General features: G+C 37.4%; 2 protein-coding genes across 3 annotated transcripts; one reads left to right on the top strand and one right to left on the bottom strand.

The window, feature by feature from the left end:
• Positions 1-42: 42 nt before the first annotated feature.
• Positions 43-10,889, bottom strand: LOC134753332 (E3 ubiquitin-protein ligase RNF220). 2 transcript variants are annotated; one of them, XM_063689195.1, is made up of 8 exons: positions 10,249-10,889; positions 8,648-8,851; positions 7,585-7,716; positions 6,049-6,120; positions 5,179-5,331; positions 4,747-4,812; positions 2,887-2,961; positions 43-1,607 (listed from the first exon to the last, which is right to left on the bottom strand). In XM_063689195.1, exons 1-8 carry the CDS (start codon positions 10,618-10,620, stop codon positions 1,515-1,517), a joined length of 1,167 nt encoding a protein of 388 aa, XP_063545265.1. In that variant the 5' UTR covers positions 10,621-10,889; the 3' UTR covers positions 43-1,514. The 2 variants fall into 2 exon arrangements, with proteins under 2 accessions (XP_063545265.1, XP_063545266.1); XM_063689196.1 differs by lacking the exon at positions 7,585-7,716 and having other exon boundaries at positions 10,249-10,888.
• A 1,822-nt stretch (positions 10,890-12,711) lies between these two features.
• On the top strand, positions 12,712-16,169 carry LOC134752988 (uncharacterized). Its single transcript, XM_063688748.1, has 3 exons — positions 12,712-13,237; positions 14,037-14,262; positions 16,154-16,169. Exons 1-3 carry the CDS (start codon positions 12,934-12,936, stop codon positions 16,167-16,169), a joined length of 546 nt encoding a protein of 181 aa, XP_063544818.1. The 5' UTR covers positions 12,712-12,933.
• The last annotated feature ends 3,291 nt before the right edge of the window (positions 16,170-19,460 follow it).

Genomic DNA, 19,460 nt, shown 5'->3' with positions numbered 1-19,460 from the left:
ATGTTTTTTAGCAATTATAATAGTTTAAATAAAACGTAGTACTAATAAAAATATTTTTATTTACAGCTTCTTACTTATTGTACATATTATCTTCACAGAACGCTTTCATTATACATATACTTCAGTAGGACTTATTTAAAAGGAAATAAAAACATTAAACCAATTAAATAATTCTCAATACAAATAAATTGGATTTCCCTTAAGAATTAGACATGGTTTGGTAAAAGTTAAAATTGCATGTCTCTTGTAGTTTAGGCTTATATATATTTTGGGTTAGTTCTATGCGTCCATTTTTCTTAATTGGCCCTAATAAAAACCAACATTTGACATGCATAAATATTTCACCATAATTAACTTACATTTACTATGTTTGAAATCGAGCGCCAATAAATAATAATCAGACTTTTGACGAAAACGTAATTTTATAATGGATTTTGAGCAAAATCAACAACCAGCACACTTTATTGGACAAAATCATATGTTGGAGCTACTGCTACGGACGGTAATGTTTTTATACTCTGGCAAGCCAGGTCTGTCAGTAGAAAATTTGTATTGGGTCAAACCAGTGGTCAAACCTTAGACGCATACATTTTTAAAATTTGGATTTGTCTACTGACAAAGTTGGCTTGCCAAGTTATACATCCCAGATACAAAAATTACAGGTTGATTGTCCCAATTTCAAAATAAAATTCAGGATGATTAATAAATTAGCCGATCAAACTGTAATTATTGTATATGCGATATGTAACATTGATTATGTTAACACTCAATAAAATGGCTTAAAATCTTGTGATCTCAGTTTATATTTAAAAAAATCATAGTATAGATACAAGTGTGGCTACCACCAGGGGCCCGTTTCTCAGAAGCTTGTAACTTGTAATACAAGCTTTTGTTAGAAAGGGACTTCCACTTGTATTACAAGTTACAAGATTTTGAGAAACGGCCCCCAGTTTGGAACTGACAAACGCTATCGAGAACGTAGGTTACTTTCTATGCATCTCGTTCGTACTCGCATATTTATTAGTGCGAGCCAGTACATAAGCCATAGTACAGATGTATAACTGTTTTCCCTCGTATTTTCTCGGAAACGTTCGTATTTGTCATGCTACTTCAGTCAACCTCAGTACTTTTTGTACCGAGACTGACTGAAATAGCAAGACACGTTCGTACGTTTCCGTGAAAAAATACGATGGAAAATAATTATGCAACATCTGTAAAAATAGTTGCCCCTAAGATTGTTTCGTAACTCTTTTGAGTATGGATGGAAAAAAAATATAATTATAATATTGTGCACAAAAGAAAACGCACATGAACAAGTCAAAACAAAAAAAAACCGGCCAAGTGCGAGTCGGACTTGCGCACCGAGGGTTCCGTACTTTTTAGTATTTGTTGTTATAGTGGCAACAGAAATACATCATCTGTGAATATTTCAACTGTCACGGTCAGATAGACGGACAGCAGTCTTAGTAATAGGGTCCCGTTTTTAACCTTTGGGTACGGAACCCTAAAAATGTTTACATGTAGATTCTTCTCAAGTGTTGTGCGGTCGTGATGGCGTTGCATTGAGGGCATATCTTCTTAGCTTTGAGTGACTCTAGCCAGCATACCTGGAAAAATCAAAACAAGATTACACCCCAGGCCAAAAGTATGGAAACAACGTTGTTTTTTTTAATATCTCATGTTTCTATCTTTGTTGTATATATTTGTAAACTAAGATTTAACTTACATTAGGCAACCCCAAAAGATTAAAAACACACGCTTAATATCAAAACATCCTAGAATATTGTCAAGAAGATAAAAAATAAAGTAGGAAAAAGTTACATAATTATACCTACCCTTTAATTACATGACAAAATGTTGAATTGGCAACTATCACAGCCAGAGTAATTCACTTTTAAAATGTTCTATTATTATTTTTACCAAATTGTCAATGAGTAGTATAAAATCCATCGCTTAAAAGATCACACTTTTCTATTGAAATACAAGCTTGTTTCTATACTTTTGGCCTGGGGTGTAGGTATTGATATATGCAATGTTGAAAGCGCAAAGCTCAACGCAGATGGCCCTGCACCCTGCAGTGATACGGTTTAAATACCAGTCAAAATTTAGATTCGAATTACTAATGGGGCATTCCATAATAAAAAACCTTGACCGGGTTGCGAATCGGACTTGCGCACCAAGGGTTCCGTACCATTAAGCAAAAAACGGCAAAAAAATCACGTTTGTTTGTATGGGAGCCTTAGTTAAATATTTATATTATTCTGTTTTAAGTATTTGTTGTTATAGCGGCAACAGAAATACATCATCTGTGAAAATTTCAACTGTCTAGCTACCACGGTTCATGGGATACAGACGGACAGTGGAGTCCTAGTAATAGAGTCCCGTTTATTTACCCTTTGGGTACGGTCGGAACCCTAAAAAAGTAAACTTTGTCAGGGACAATAATTATAACATTAGAAAGTAGCAGAAATAGGTATATGTGGTATTTTCTATAAAAAGGGACCTTACTGTCGATGGCGCTTACGCCATTATAAACGATGTTCCGATGTCAATACAATGCCGCGCGACGCTGTGCGGCGTAAGCGCCATCGACAATAAGGTCCCTTTTCATAGAAAATGCCCCAAATATTGTCTGGCAAACCAATTTAAAATTTGGAACAAGTTTTTCATATGTGTCACCTTGTGTCACCTATTCAACAGCTGATGGGCTAAGCTAGGGGGGGGGGGGGCACTAACATATGGCCGATAGCCAAGGGCAGGGTATACATTTAGTTACAATTTTTATTCTGTAAGGAAAGGGGGCACGCCCTTGCACCTTTTTCTAATGCCAGTTTTACCAGACTATACATCTGCTGAGTATAATTACTGAATGGAGGATTGGCTTACCTCACAGTAGACGTGCCAGCACTGTATGGAGACGGCGGGCGACGAGTAGGCCCCGAGGCAGATTAGACACTTGGCCTGCAACCACACACACACACAATCAATCAAACAAACAAATAGTAAAAAAGAAAACAACTTTCTTTCTCAACTTCGGGTACAAATCGTAATTATTTTTATCAAATATTTTAGCCCGGATAGCTAGACGCCGGTTAGAATCCAGCCTTTGCCACTGGAGGGCTTGTTTCAGTTTATAACTTTCTTCCTTTTTTGGAAGGAGCTTCACTGTATGACGGTAACAAAATGGACAGATCGAAATTTGAAAATAAAGCGACTGTCAATTACTGATGTAATTGATATTCGTGCAAATACAAGAACCCACATAATAATATATGGATACACTCTTGTGAATTATGCGAGAATTATAGAATTAGACCAAGATAACTATGCAGTGATTTTGATAGCATAGACCAGGGGTTGGCAACAGGCGGCCCGCGAGCCTCCTGGGCTATTTTGTACATAATTTTGACAAACGACAATACCTGATAAAGTCATAAATATTAACAAAGTGCGGCCGGCGTCAATTTCGTTAACTACTATGTGGCCCTTGGCTGCTAAAAGGTTGCCGACCCCTGGCATAGACTAAGCAAGTGTTTTTTATCAGTCATAATCACTACATAGTATAAAACAAAGTCGCTTCCTGCTGTCTGTCCGTCCCTATGTATGCTTAGATCTTTAAAACTACGCAACGGATTTTGATGCGTTTTTTTTAATAGATAGAGTGATTCAAGAGGAAGGTTTATATGTATAATACATCAGCATTGCACCCGTGCGAAGGCGGGTGCGGGGCGGGTCGCTAGTTTCATATAAGTTTGACATTTAATAACACTAGCACAGTCTATCTACGCTATCAAAATCTCTGCAGAGTTAACTTGGTCTAACTCTGACATTATTTATGTTAATGTATATCAAACATCAGAACTTTCTCACATTTTTCGAAACATACATCAGTCAGAACGCAGTTGCTAATCCATTCGCGAATATATTCGCACTCTGCATTCGCTAATGAATATCCGACAGCCTTCGAACAAATTTAGAATCTTAAATTTAGAATCTTCGTATGAATATCAGGCTCAGAGGGCCTTCCGCGAATACCAGAGTTCACAAAATTCGGGCACCTTTCTCTTTTACTCAATAAGGCGTAATTAGAGTGACAGAGACAGTTGGTCGAAATTTACGAACTTCGATTTTTGCGGTTATAGCCCTTATAAAAGCTTGTAACTTGTAATACAAGCGGATGTCACTTTCTGACAGCTTTTGTTAGAGAGGGACTTCTACTTGTATTACAAGCTACAAGCTTTTAAGAAACGGGCCCCAGGTGACACTTAAGGCGGTTCCCTGAGCCAGAAGGCGAAAAATCTCCTTCTATGATCATGTTTTTCTAAGAGGCGGTGATATTTGTAGACATGGAAAAAATATATGTAGTTCTTGACTATATTATCTTTAATAACATAGCTTCCGATACACAAATTATGACACTTCGCTCGATACAATTAATTCCCAAAGTAACCTCTAACTCGGACTTTTAATCAAACTTTACTCGGTTATTTATTATGTGATACTATAAACAAAAAAAGATCGTAACTTAAATAGTAATTTCATAGCTTTCGAATTTTGGTATAATAATATAAGGTAATGTTTTAAAATAAATAAAAATCGACAAAATTCGATCAAAATTGACACCTGGCGTGCATGATCTTTCTCGTTTTTTCTTGCGAAATGTGACAGTGACAGCGGCAAACGGATGGAACGGCCTTAATTATTTATGGCAGTGCTTACGGTTTAATGACAAACTGGGCTACTTACATCTGAAGCGCTGTTCTGCTTTCTTTCTAATTCTCTTATCCTGGCTTTCAATGCTTGTATCCTAGTCTGTCAACAAAAAAAATAGGGTATTTCAACCATTTCATACTGAAATAAAACACCCAACTTGTCAGTAAAAAAATGCGCGGAATTCAAATTTTCTATGGGACCAACCTTCGCACCTACATTTTTTAAATTTGCCGCCTTTTTCTACTGACAAGGTCGCTGTGCCAGAGTATAACTAAATAATTCTTCATTCCATGGTTTCCACGGCTGCACCGAATTTATGGAGTGCTGAAGTGTACCCCCCAGCCAGGTCTGCAGGTTTAAGTTAGGGTATAATAGAAGTATGAGAAAAATTATCTGCATTCTTCGAATACCTACCCTAAAACGTCTAACTCTTGGACCTTACTGTCAAATTTTTGCAATGATTACCTCTGCACTGGCTTCCACCAGCCCATTTGGTTTGTCCCGCACCGGCTCAGGATCGGTGAAGCTAATGCGTACATCGGAGACAACTCTCTCTATGACCCCGTTCTCCGAGCTTGGATGCTCATCAGACGGTTGTTCTGGCGGTGTGATCTCGGCCTGTAAAATCAAGTTTAGTGGTTTAGTTTAGCATGCGGTATTGGATATTAAGATCAACTGTTGTAAAAACTAATTCTTGAGAATATTATAAAGAAAAATAAATTTGTTTTGGGCAAAATAGGGATGTTGCCCGTATTTAAAACAAATTATTTCACACTACGCTTGAAAATAATATACAGCACCAGAGAAATATTAGAAAAATCTAGACCGCAGTTATTTTCAGACACAATTTTTAATTAATAAATCCGAAAGAGAAAATAATGAGGTAACTTGACCGTGACGTCATTGTTCTGTTTTTCATAGAGATTCCACCGTGACTAATCGTTTTGACAGTTCGAAAAAAGAAACTGATTTGACTGGTCAGTCAACTATTGTTTAAGTATAACGTAAGTATGGAATAATCTGCATACTATGTTGCCTTGCTTGTATAAAAGGTTAGTTAATTTCAAGTTCGCATTTAAAACTTAAAATTAGCTGCAATGGTATATTAAATTTGTAACGTAATAAAAGCGTCGTTGTGAGGTACAAGTGTAAACACAAATAATAAAGAAAAATTTATAAGTTTTGTGTAAAATTACTTGTCCCTAAATGTTGCTAGTCTGAAGATTAAAATATAATATTCATAGTGGCGCTGTTACACTTTGTTGCTGCTAAGTCAATGCCTAGTTAACTCAGACGGTCTCTTAAGATATGGAGAATTACATTCTTAAGACTTACATCGGCTGCTATTCTCGAAGGCGAGTATTGAGGTGGTCCGTACAGCTCCGTGTCCTCATCACCATCTACAACCTGAAAAATAACATATTTTAAGTTTATTGTAAAATATAAGTTCACCATAGGAGTTCGGTGATCGCGCGAATCGCTCCAATGTAAATAAAATTTGAATTTATGATTTTATTTAATATGTTTTGCTCGCTAGCATCTCGTCTGTAGGGACTATAGTCTCCTACGACTACAACCGTTAATGTAGTCATCACAATCCGCAATTTTGTTTGTTGTATGCAATCACGCCTTATCATATGCTAAACTTGCACTAAACCGCCAACTTCTTCAAAAATGGGCCACAATATAATTGTATTTCAATTTTCAATAAAATTCCGGACACTATTAAACTTGAACCAAGTGACAAATTATTTAAAACGAAATTAAAAGACATGTTAATTCACAATAGTACATTATTGTCGAGGCTCGGAAGTAGCTACTTGCTGGCTGAGGATTCGTTTTAAACGGACGACCTTGGGAGTCCGTTTAATTGAATCCGAAGCCAGCAAGTAGCCTTCCAGCCGAGTCATATATAGTGCTTTTCTCAAAAATGGCGCAATAAATACAAATATAATAGAAATATTTTACAGAAGCAACGTTCTTATGTATATATTTTCACAGAAAAAAGTGAAAAGATTTGCTCTGCCGCCTTTTTATTTTTTTAATTAAAAATAGAAGTGTATTTTTCTGCTGAAAATACGCCAACCTATTTTAGACACCTAAATAGTCGCGGTACCAACATTATAATAATAAGTACTGATCATCTGTTTGGCTGTTTCATGGACCTATGCCTTCATTTGATATGCGACTTCAACTTTTAAAAAGTTTGGAACTCGACAAATAATGGAATTTGTTTGCAACATTGCAGTCCCGAAATCGAGACTGCAATGTTTTTAACTTTTTAATTTTTTGACTGACCATAAACTACGCACTTCGCGACCTACTTTTTAACCGGCAACGTCGACTTTGCCGTCCATTTTTGAGAAAATGCTATTACTCAATTGAGGAATTTTTAAATGATGAAAAGCTGACGAAGTAAAATAGCGCAAATACTTATAATAAGAATTTAAAATACTTTAATTTATTTATTGTGACATTGAATTCAAATTATGATTAATTTTATTTTTTTTATTTTACTTTTACTTTTACAATTGCCAAAATCTGAATGTATGGAAATGCTATATTTTTTTTATCTTTTATCACTTTTACAATGTTATTATTCGATGATTATTATTATTATTATCTTATTTTATTTCTTTACACAAATTACGGTAGATATATTATAATGAAATGTTTTAATAGGTATTAGATAGTAAGTTAAACATTGTTGTTGTGCCCTAACAGGGTGTCATGAATTTACTTGCTTTATTTGTAACACCTTATTTTATGTATCATGACTGTGCAATAAATGAAATATGAACTTGTGTACAACAAGTATGGAATGGGGGCCCGCCGCCCGCCATGCATACGCAGTCTGCATAGTCCACTCACCAAGGCCTGGTCGTGCGAGACGCGGCGCACGCACGTGGCCGCGCGCGCGTCGGCGCCCTGCAGCGCGGCCGCGCGCACGCGCCACTCGCCGCACCACTGGTACTCCGCGCCGAACCCGCCTGGCGAGTCGTTCTACAAGTACAAACACAACAACACTTCAGCTAAAACTTGCCAGACTATACGAGTAGTCATTTAAGGATTGCGTTGCAGCGGTAGCAATATGCATTCGCAGTGCTAATATCTTTTCTTTATGTTTGTCAACGATTCAAAGTTATGCCGAGTAGGTGATGTATTTAAAATAGTTGTTCAATATACCACAGTCACACACACTTGCAGTATACATTCTTTCGGCCACGGCTAACATAGGAATTTAAAGAAGCTTCCGACCACATGAAAATGGTATGACTGAACAGAAAAAATCAAGGGAGCTTTAGCCAACATCATTTTAAAGAATACAGAAAAAAAGCAAAAAAAAAAAAAACAACAATTAACAAACTTCAAAACGGAAACAAGATTCAACACAGAATAAACCTTCCTAGGAAATTTTCACACAAAGCAAGTCCAGTAGGCTTAGCACGGAGTGCGTGCGAAATCGACTAGCTGTATAAATAATAAAAATAAATAAATAAAACGTTTATTCAAAAATCTTACTTACAACTAAATACAAGGCTAAGGCTCCTTTGTGTGTGTTAGCAGTTGATATGTAACTTAACTTTATCTTAAACCTAAACTTACCTACTTAACCCTTTACTGCATGCGCAGCACATGTAAGTATTTGATTTTGAGGGGACAGAATAACAGCGTCCGTTGTTCCAAGTCTTCAGGGCTGCTGTGCCCCGAAGCCTTTTTAGCACAGACATTAGCTGAGCCACCTCCCTTTCAATTAGTTAGTTAGTTTGTATTTATAAGAAAGAGGGACCTTCTTATTTATACAACCAGAAAAAGGCTTGCTGCTGTAAGTACCCAGGGCTGAACAAAGACAAAACTCACTGGGTTATGTGAGTTTTGTCTTTGTGTGTCAGTATAAATTTTCAAATATACTCCATAAAAATGGAATAATCACCTCAACATCAATGCTTTCATCAGAGCTGGAATCTGGCACATCTTCATCTATCGCTGCCCCTGTCCTCTTCAAACAGCGGAGGGCGTGTCTCTGCAGTTTCGAGGTGGGCATGTTGAGGTTGCAGACGGGACACTCGCCTGTGGCTGGAGGAGGGGAGCCTCGCCGTCTGGCGCGAAGGCGTTGGAGGCGGTTAGAGTGGACTCGCTGGAATGTTTAAAAGTTTCTTAAAGTCCTTGAAAAAACTGATATGAATCTGGTGATATAAAAGCTTGTGAGGCTGTGTAAATAATTCATAAATATATATTGAATAATAAAAGGTTCCAAAATAAAAAAATAAACAATAATTTCTGAAACTCAAAAGAATACAACAATATTTTTTGTTGAAACAAAATCCTTTATGTTACAAGATGTTGCAAATTTAAACATCCATTTATTTGATGATTTTGTAATTCGAGCTTGTTCTTAAAAGGTCTGACCCTGGATGGAATCCTATCATGCCTTAACACATTCAGTGCCAGTGACTCGCCAAGGGAGTTCTCTATTTGTAGCCGCTTTTCGCTACATACAGTTTTCCCATGTTATCGGCTACGCTCATAGCTCGGGCTGGCACTGAATGTGTTAAATGATCCATTCATCTGACATTTATAGTGTTCCTATTACAGAAAATACAAAAGAAAGAAAATTAATGCAGCTAATAACATACTTTCTATCAGGCAATTAAATAAATTCTTATAAACGAATAAATAGAAAAAAACCATTGAACCATTTCCCAGTTCTAATTCAAACCCACAACAGGGGTTCTCAATCTTCTGCAGTCCGCGGTGCACTTGCAAGTTTAAAATCAAGATAAGTAACATGGAGAGGAGGATTACCTCACCGCACCCTTCTTTACTGTCTACGGCGCCCTGGGCGCCGCAGTGCACAGTGGGAACCCCTGTTGCTGAATGCTCATTTTTTGAGGTTCTGACCATTTGACACTCCAATTGACCCAGTTTTATTCATTCAAATATGTAAAAGCCTTTAGCACCAAATAAACAATAAAAAATTCTATTCACTGGTACATTTAGTTTTCCTCATCTACAGCAAGCTTTCAAAATATAAAATAATTAAGGGAGACAGGCTTAGTTCTGAAAATGCTTATTAAACTTTTTTTTTATAGGTACCTGCTACAGAAATTCTTAGGATTAACTCAAATTATTATCATTACAAATATCATTTGTCATATCATCACTATGATTTTTTGGGACTACTGGGCCCTAGGGGAGATTAACTATCATTTAAAAACACATTAGCGTTTTAAATTTAAATAGCCTACCTAGAGAGCCTGCTGTTTTCTAATATAAGGAGCTTGTACATGTACTACCTTCCCAAAATTTACAAAGTATATATAAGATTGCCAGAAGAAGAAGAGGGGCGTGGACCCGACAGGCCCAGACGGAGATGGCGGGACGACCTAGACACCTTTCTTAACAACCGGCCGGAGGAGGCACTATATCGGGAGTCGTGGAAGACAAGGGGAGAGGCCTTTGCCCAGCAGTGGGACACCATAATAGGCTAGTAAAAAAAAAAAGATTATATTAGCTTCAAATATTCAAACCTACCTGATAAACATCGCTTCCCGGGCATCCTGACACGTCCACTTCCTGGTCGTCAGCCACTTCTTCCGTACTCGATCCAGGTAAAGGGTTAAAGCTACTATTACTTGAACTATTCACACTCAGTTTCCTTTTATTACCACCATTTGAAAGCTTATACAACCGATCCAATTCTAAGTTCAAATGTGACTCCAGCTCACCTTGCCTAATAGTACAGCTACAAACCGGGCAACTAGCCGTCTCAGACACCTTTTTACGACTCCTAACAGAATTTAAAATTACATTATCGTCGTATAATTGTCCGAAAGCGTTATTACCGTTGTTATTTAGCGAATTAGAACTCCCTTCCATGTTATTAAAAAGTAAAACGGGTAACATTTCAGTTTACAGTTTTGTTATTGCGGATAGGTACACTTCAATCTAAATGCATCACAGATTACGCGGAATAAAAGTCGAATTAAATTAGTTTATTCGTTATTTGGAACTTCGTTTTCACTGCGAACACTTTTCTTCTAGTCATTTTTGGCGTAATTATTGTAATTTGAGTACGTAATAGATATCAACAACAATAAATAAATAGTTCGTTTACTATTTTCATTGAAGAAATTGTAAGAGGCGTATTTCACTTTGCTTTAAACCGAAACAAGTGTGACATCATATAATAGTTTGTCAAAGGCTGTCTCATCTCATCTCATTTCAAACATAGACAGAGAGAATCACACTATCTTTGTCTTACACTAGTACTAGCACCCAAAAGAAAAGAATGAGTATAGTTTTTTTTGTTCTTATTTACTGACAATTTGGTTTGATCAACTATAGGCATAATCACACATAAGCTCGCTCCAGACTACACGGTGCGAAGCCGCGTACGCGAGTGTGGAGTCGATTTCGCTGATTAGTGAACAGTGAACTAGACTCCACACTCGCGTTCGCGGCTTTGCGCCGCGATTCGCGTACGAGTGTGGAGGGAGCTTACGGCCGCAGGCACTGTGTGACAGCGCGCGACCTTAGGGTACTTAGGGGCATAGCACACTGCGTCCGTTTTCTTTTAATGTGTTGAACTAAGTTAGAAGATTCCCCGGCCGGAACCTTCGAAACACGACACCCTTCGGCCAGAAGTCGGCGCACTCGATGGTTCCCTGCAGCGGTCGCGGCACGCGCACCACAAATAGTTGAAGTGCACATAGTGGCGCGATTGAAACTGGAACACCCTCAGCGTGTACCCGGTAATCACGCCGAGGGGTCCCGCTTTTATACGGACATAACGTTGTCTCGCTCAAACTTTGGAGCGACGTGCGAATCGGACGCAGTGTACCATGTTTGTTTTCACGTTAAAACGCCTCTGCAACTGACAGCTGTTTCAACTCTGTTTCAAGGCCATAAATTATGGAAGGTAGAGGAAATGAATTTTCATGTATCAAAAAGTGACCGTAACAAACAGAAAATAGGCGGCGCCACCATACACTGAAGTACCTAGACCATACACCTAGTATTTTATATAGATGTGCACCCGTGCGACCGTGAGGGACAGAACATACGCAATGCGACAAAATTAAAAACATGTTTTTACATTCCTGACAACATACCAGAAATAACCTACGTATTTGGTCGGGTTATTTGCTGCACCCGTGCGACCGTGAGGGACAGAACATACGCAATGCGAAAAAATGAGGGCTAACGCGTATGAATTCGCCGCTAGGGGCGCTAGTGTAGATGGTGGTCTTCGCAAAGATCGAAATGTCAAATTTCACTTGTCACTTCAATGACTGACAGCTGTTCTTTAGTCTTTCGGACCACCATCAACAGAGGCGCCAGAGATTGAGGAGTAGCGCGCTGAGTGAGTGGTTCGTTTTGAGGTTATATAAACAACCTACGTAATTTGGTCGGGTTATTTGTTGCCTTATATGGTTCATGTTATACTCATATCCCAGAGCCTAACTAGCGCCACCGGAGAGATTAGGAACTATTATTTAAAGCTTAACGCGGTCACTTTTACAGCAATTCTGCCATAAGAGATTGCGATCCTTTCTATACCATCCATACCATAATTATTTTTAAAAAAACTGACAGCTGTCAGCTAGCGCAAGCTTGGCGCAAGCTAGCGTTTTGTTATAAGCATAAAAATTAGGTCTGTGGTTATTGACGAGGCTAGTACAAATTGACTGTATTTAAAATAAATTATTTTACACCAATCAAGAAATAAAGCACCAGAAGATTATTAGAGAATCGTAGACAGCAGTTATTTTTAGACACAATTTCTATTTTAAAACCCGTATAAAAATATAAAGAGTAGGTAATTTGATCGTGACGTCCATGCTAGTGTTTCATATAAATTCCATAGTAGCAAAATCGTTTTGACAGTTCGAAAAAAGAATCGATTTGACTAGTAGTCAAATCAAATTTAATACATGATTGTGTATGACCATTGATGCCATTGGCCGACTATTTTCGACAGGGAGGAACGCCTGTTAATGGCTACTGCTAGACTGCTACGTTACACTAGCCGAAATTTTTAGAGATTCTGTTGATTTGGGAAATTCAACATCTGTCATAATATCACAGTAATAACAAAATCCATTCATTTCACCCAATTGCCTAGTTAATTTTGGATTCCGTCTACTCTCAAAACAAAACTATGTATATATTTTGTCGATTTGATACAACATTCTACGTGTGACGATAGATAGATAGATGGAGTCGTCAGCGCAACAGGGCGCAGAGAGTGTTTGCGTGAAGACTGAGCCCTGTGAGGATGCGTGTATAACATATGAACCCACGTTCAACGGAGTGGCTGTGAAAGCTGAGCCTTTGCTGGATGATGTGTGTGTAAACGCCAAACCTTGCTCAAATGTGTGTGTTAAAGAAGAGTCGCTGGGCGTGAGCGTGGCGGCCACGGCGTCGGGGCTGTACACCGACCACGTCGTTAAGGATGAGCTCGTGATCGGACCCGTTCTAGTGGAGCGACGCGGCCGCGGCGTACGCCGCGCATCAACAGGTCAGTGGGCTCCAACTTTAACCATGAATTACATGAAGCTGTGAGAATATCAGGGCTTGAGAAATAGTCTGTTTGCAAATGCCTTTTGCTACAAAATTTAATGAATCCTGTCTACAAATAGCATATGTTAGGCCTTCATGGTTCAGCTATCTATGACAAGAGGACAATGTCATATTTGAATTCAACGACTTATCGATTGAGCTATCAAATAAAGCATATCTATATTTCTATACTATTATTTAATGTAATTAGATACACAACAGCATACAATATCATATGAAATATAGATTGTACGCCTCTCTGAGGCAGGACATGAGGACCATTGTACATTAGAATAACATCTCTGTAACTCATGACCAACAATATATATTGTGATTGATGGATTGATTGCCTCTCTGAGGCAGGACATGAGGACCATTGTACATTAGAATAACATCTCTGTAACTCATGACCAACATTATATATTTTGATTGATTGATTGATTGCCTCTCTGAGGCAGGACATGAGGACCATTGTACATTAGAATAACATCTCTGTAACTCATGACCAACAATATATATTTTGATTGATTGATTGATTGCCTCTCTGAGGCAGGACATGAGGACCATTGTACATTAGAATAACATCTCTGTAACTCATGACCAACAATATATATTTTGATTGAATGATTGATATTGTTTCTGAACTGTACACTCACACATACAACAGCTTATAATAGATAATCTTTGGAAATATGATTGTAAAATATAAATGTTGTTTAAATAAAACCATGAATAAATATTGTTCAATGTGGTTTCAGCCAACCCGGCAATAGAAGTGAAGCAGTCATGTGCGTTTGTCCCCGGGAGACCCTTGCTGAAGGACTGCTATGTGAGGCTGGAGCCTCTCGTTGTGGACACACTGCTCACTGGAACTCAGATCACAGATCGGGACAGCACGAGACAAGTTCATGAAGCTAGTGTAGAGTGTGAACGCAGGAACATCACAGTTGGGATTAAAGGTAACAACCCAGGCAAGGGACCTGTGTATACCTTCGTTTTTATTCTCACAGAATTAATGTAAACAAAGGTGTGGCCGGTTATATCCTTTCGCTTGCTCGTGTTTCAATTCTACACTCACGGGTAAAATACAACTTTGCACCCTTGTGTAACAAATAACTAATTTCACATCACCTATTCAAAAAAGGACTTATTGTTCCCCGCTAGGACGGATCAAAGTGGCACTTTTCTTCCCTGCTAGGAAGGATCAAAGTGGCACTTTTCTGTTCTATGACACGATTTTTTATCTTTTTTGCATACTACTTTTTTTTTAGGTAACGTAAGCGGAGTGAAATCTGGACAAAATTCAATGTCGTATTAAATAAAAACGACATGGTTATTTTTATAAATTTTCATGTACCTTAATAATGTATTTAACAACGTTAAATGCAAGATAAAGTTTACTCCAATGCGAGATTTTTAACGGAAGTTGTGACTTGTGATACTTTTTAAAGCCATCGGTGTCGAAAACACGCATGTTGGCATTTTTGTAAGTTAAAATTTTATCTTTCTTAGGAAAACTTTTTTATAAAACTTCGTATGCTCGACATATTTCACATTCTCGTCCGTTGCACAATTGGTGTTCTCAAAATAATAGTTACCTTGTCATAAATTTCCATTTTATGACATAATATGATTAGTTCCCGTAAATCCCATTACGCTGTTTTTTACACGTTTTGGTCGGTATGACGTTCCCACATTTTCAAAGTTATTTATTATTATTTTCAGATACGGTGACCTTAACTTTTCTTAGATGTGTGCCGATGCCCATATCTTCAAGATATTTTTAAACAGTTTTACTGCCACATTTGAATAATCTCACGACCTCTCTGTAAGATTCTGTGACTCGGCGGGCCGTCATTTTCTTTAATCGATCTCTCTCAGGAAACTGGCTAATGCTGGAAGGTTTACCTAGACCAGACTTTATACCCGTAGTATTTTTAAAGAAGAAGGATGTAAAAATGTTATAAACATATTGTCACCTCTAACTCGCTTCCACAAAATGTTCCACTATCTTCGCTTTCGGCCATAGGGAAATAGTACTGGAGAAATTACATACAGTTTCGCGATGGTGTTCTTCTAGATTGACCACAATTTCAAAAGAAAGAATCCAATGCCCATGAAACTTAGCGGATTAATTGACAGATATACAGACTTTAAATTGGCAGTTGGATAAAATTTCAGTTTAATTTTTTGTTTACTTTTTACATGTTCAAAACTTTGTCCAGATTTCACTCTGCATACGTTAATTAATATTTTGGAATATAATAATTTCCTCATAAGTGATGTGAAAAACAGTATGTGCCACATGGTAGCAAAATTATTTCCACCTTGGGCGATATCCCTTGAATCCCTCACTAAGCGCAAGATTATATTTTAGAATCCCTCGCTACGCTCAGGATTCAATTGTAGAATCTTTCACTTCGTTCAGGATTCAATGTACGCCCTCGCCGCAAATATGTCATTTTGCTCCCTTGTGACACAATCTACTATTTAAGTGTCACGTGACTCACGTGAGTGTCACATAAGAAATAACCGAGTAAAGTTGGATTAAAAGTTAGAGGTTACTTTGCGAATTAATTGTATCGAGCGAAGTGTCATAATTGGTGTATCGAAAGCTTATAAAATAAAGATAATATAATCAGGAACTACATATATTTTTTCCACGTCTACGAATATCAACGTCTCTTAGAAAATATGATCATATTAAGAAGATTTTTTGCTTTCTGGCCCAGGGAACCTTAACCTGGCCTTAAAACCAAAATATATGTAATGTACAAAAGGCGAACTTATCCGTATAAAGGATATTATTCTAGTTAACTCTTGCTTTACAATATGCCATATGAGTAAATTAATAAATGAATCCTTTTTGTTGCAGAGCAAAATCCACATAAGAGACCTAATAAATCCGAACCTTACCAATGCGCTCGCTGTAAATATACAACAACCAGAAAGTCCTGTTTCATATGTCATTTAAGGACACATTCTGAAAAGAAGCTTTACAAGTGTGACCAATGTAGTTTTGCTAGTGCATACCAAAGTAATTTGAAAGTTCATATAAAAAACCACGCTGGTGAAAAGCCGTACAAATGTGATCACTGTTGTTATGCTAGCGCAAGAAAAAGTAATTTGCACAGTCATGTAATGAAACACACTGGAGAGAAAATTTACAAATGTGACCAGTGTAGTTACACTTCCAACGAGAAAATAAATTTTCAAGTTCATGTAAGAAAACACACTGGTGAAAAGCCGTACAAATGTGATCACTGTTGTTATGCTAGCGCAAGAAAAAGTAATTTGCACAGTCATGTAATGAAACACAATGGAGAGAAAATTTACAAATGTGACCAGTGTAGTTACACTTCCAACGAGAAAATAAATTTTCAAGTTCATGTAAGAAAACACACTGGTGAAAAGCCGTACAAATGTGATCATTGTTGTTATGCTACCGCACGCAAAAGTCTTTTGCAAATTCATGTAAGGAATCACACCGGAGAGAAAATTTACAAATGTGACCAGTGTAGTTATACTTCCAACCAGAAAGAAAATTTTCAAGCTCATGTAAGAAAACACACTGGTGAAAGGCCGTACAAATGTGATCAGTGCAGTTATGTTGGCGCACTCAAAAGTTACATGCGAAGACATGCAAGGAAACATACTAATGAGAAATCTTACCACTGTGATCAGTGCAGTTTTGCTAGTGCATACCAAAGTAATTTGAAAGAACATATGAAAAACCACGCAGGTGAAAAGCCGTACAAATGTGATCAATGTTGTTATGCTAGCGCACGCAAAAGTACTTTGCAAAGGCATGTAAGGAAACACGGAGAGAAAATTTACAAATGTGACTGGTGTAGTTACATTACCAACCAAAAATGTAATTTACAAGTTCATGTAAGAAAACACACTGGTGAAAAGTACAAATGTGATCACTGCAGTCATTCCAGCGCAAGCATATATACTTTTAAAATGCATGTAATGAAACACACTGGAGGGAATATGTACAAATGTGACCAGTGTAGTTACACTACCATCTTCAGAGGTCAATTTAAAGATCATTTAAGAAAACACACTGGTGAAAAGCCGTACAAATGTGACCCGTGTAGTTAGTCAATTCAATCTGGGGGCACGGCAGTGCCCCCGCCAAGTCAAGCATTAAATTTTTTCAATTCGTTTATTAACTTTTTAAGACAACAGTGATCTCATTTTGTTAGTAGTATATATAAAATCAGACTTAACAAACTATGTTCAAACTTAAAAATTATGTTAGACTTAACTAAATTAATTAAAGTTTGGAGTCTGATGGATATATGGGGCATTTTCTATGAATAATTTAATAAATATTTCTATGCACACGTATAAGTACAACCTTTACGATAATAATTTATTTGTTTATCAAGCAGACACGTTTGCAAGCTATACTACAATAAAAAGTATGTGCCATCCATTCTTCTTTTAATTCATCTCTACAGTTTGCGTTGTACAGTATCTGTCAGTTTAATTGTTATACATACAGGGGCTAAATATCTTTTTGTTAAGTAACTTATTAATTATACAGGGTAGCTAAAAATAAGTGCATTCTCGTTGCCAGGGAGGTTTTGGGATTATACTGAGCAACTTTTACTGAATTTACCCTCCCATAGAAAATGGACCAGCCAAAATGTATGAAACAGTCAAATTTTTTTTCGCCATTTCGTGGTTGGTCCCATAGTAAAAGTTGCTCAATATAATCCCAAAACCTCCCTAGCCTCTCTCCAACATGGACTCTGCGGAGACTACATGTTTAAGTGTGGCTGGCGAAACTCATCGGCGTGTGATTGCGGAGCTCCAGTGCAGTCTATTAAACACATAATCTATGACTGCCCCAAGAGGAAATATACCGAAATTACCCTGGACCTGCTCTGCCCTGGTGTGAACGCAGCCCGATGGGTGAAGAAGCTAGATGTTAAATTATAGTATCTACTCAATAAGCAATTAATTATTATATATGCGACCAGGTTATTATAAGTTATACGATTAAATAAATAAAACCTTCCTAGCAACGGGAATGCACTTATTTTTTAGCCACCGTGTAGAATGGTAGATCTCTTGACGCGTAGTCTGATGAGTCGGATCCCTTAAATAATTACAATCTTAATTGTTTACAATTATATTATGCATTAATAGATTAATTTCTAAAAGTTGTGTTGTTTAGCAGCAGAACTAAATACGCAAACAATTTTCTCAAAAAGATCTACACAAAATGGTTTAGGTACTTATCTGCTGCTCTATTTTTAACAATTTGTGAAAATATTTTTCTGGAGATAATGATTAATAAAACTATATTAAATGACACAATATTCCATAGTTGCAATATAATATGACAAGGATTCGAAATATACTTAGGTAGATAAATATCATAGAGAAATATAAGTAAGCAAATAGTGCTAACTCCATACATCAGTTTTCTTACCAAAACGCGAGTTATTTTCGTAGTCGACAACTCGACATCTAGCGTCAAGTAGCCAATTTATCAGTACTGCTAGTTGACAATAGGTGTCGTGACGAACGAAAAGTGTATGCTCAATTATCAGCTAATATTATAACCGGGTTAACCGGAACTCTATTTTCAACTACTTCTGTTTGTAATATTAGTTGTAAATTGTTTGAGCAATACATTTTTGTCAGTCGCGACACTCGTGACATCTGGTGTCAAGTAGCGGTACTGATAAATCCACTACTTGACGCTAGATGTCGACTACATAATAACTCGAGAAAACTGATGTAAGGAGTCAGCACTCTTTCCTTACTTATCTATGATAAATACTGAAGATAACAACAAATATATAAACTCTGTAGTGTAGCTCGTTGGTAAAGCGGCGGGCTGGTATCTCGGATTCGCCAGTTCTAGTCTCGTCTGAGGCAGTTTACCCTTTGTCCCTTATTTCAAACACAGTCACTGTCATACTTGGGTTTTCTAACTTTTCTAGCAGTTACCTAAATCAGAACTTATTAAAGCTTTATTGCACAAAAGATAACCTTAACATATACAAGTGCGAGTCGGACTCGCGTTCCAAGGGCAAGGCGTACATTACTTTAAACAATGTATTTTTTACTCGAAGAAAAAATTTCAAGTAGACACTACTATTGTCCGTGACCGGATAGCCGAGCGGTTCAGGCACCTGTCCGGTAAACGGGGTACGCTG

This window comes from Cydia strobilella, chromosome 26 (genome assembly GCF_947568885.1).
Source record: "Cydia strobilella chromosome 26, ilCydStro3.1, whole genome shotgun sequence".
Lineage (NCBI taxonomy): Eukaryota > Metazoa > Arthropoda > Insecta > Lepidoptera > Tortricidae > Cydia > Cydia strobilella.
This window is presented reverse-complemented; position numbering and strand designations above follow the sequence as displayed.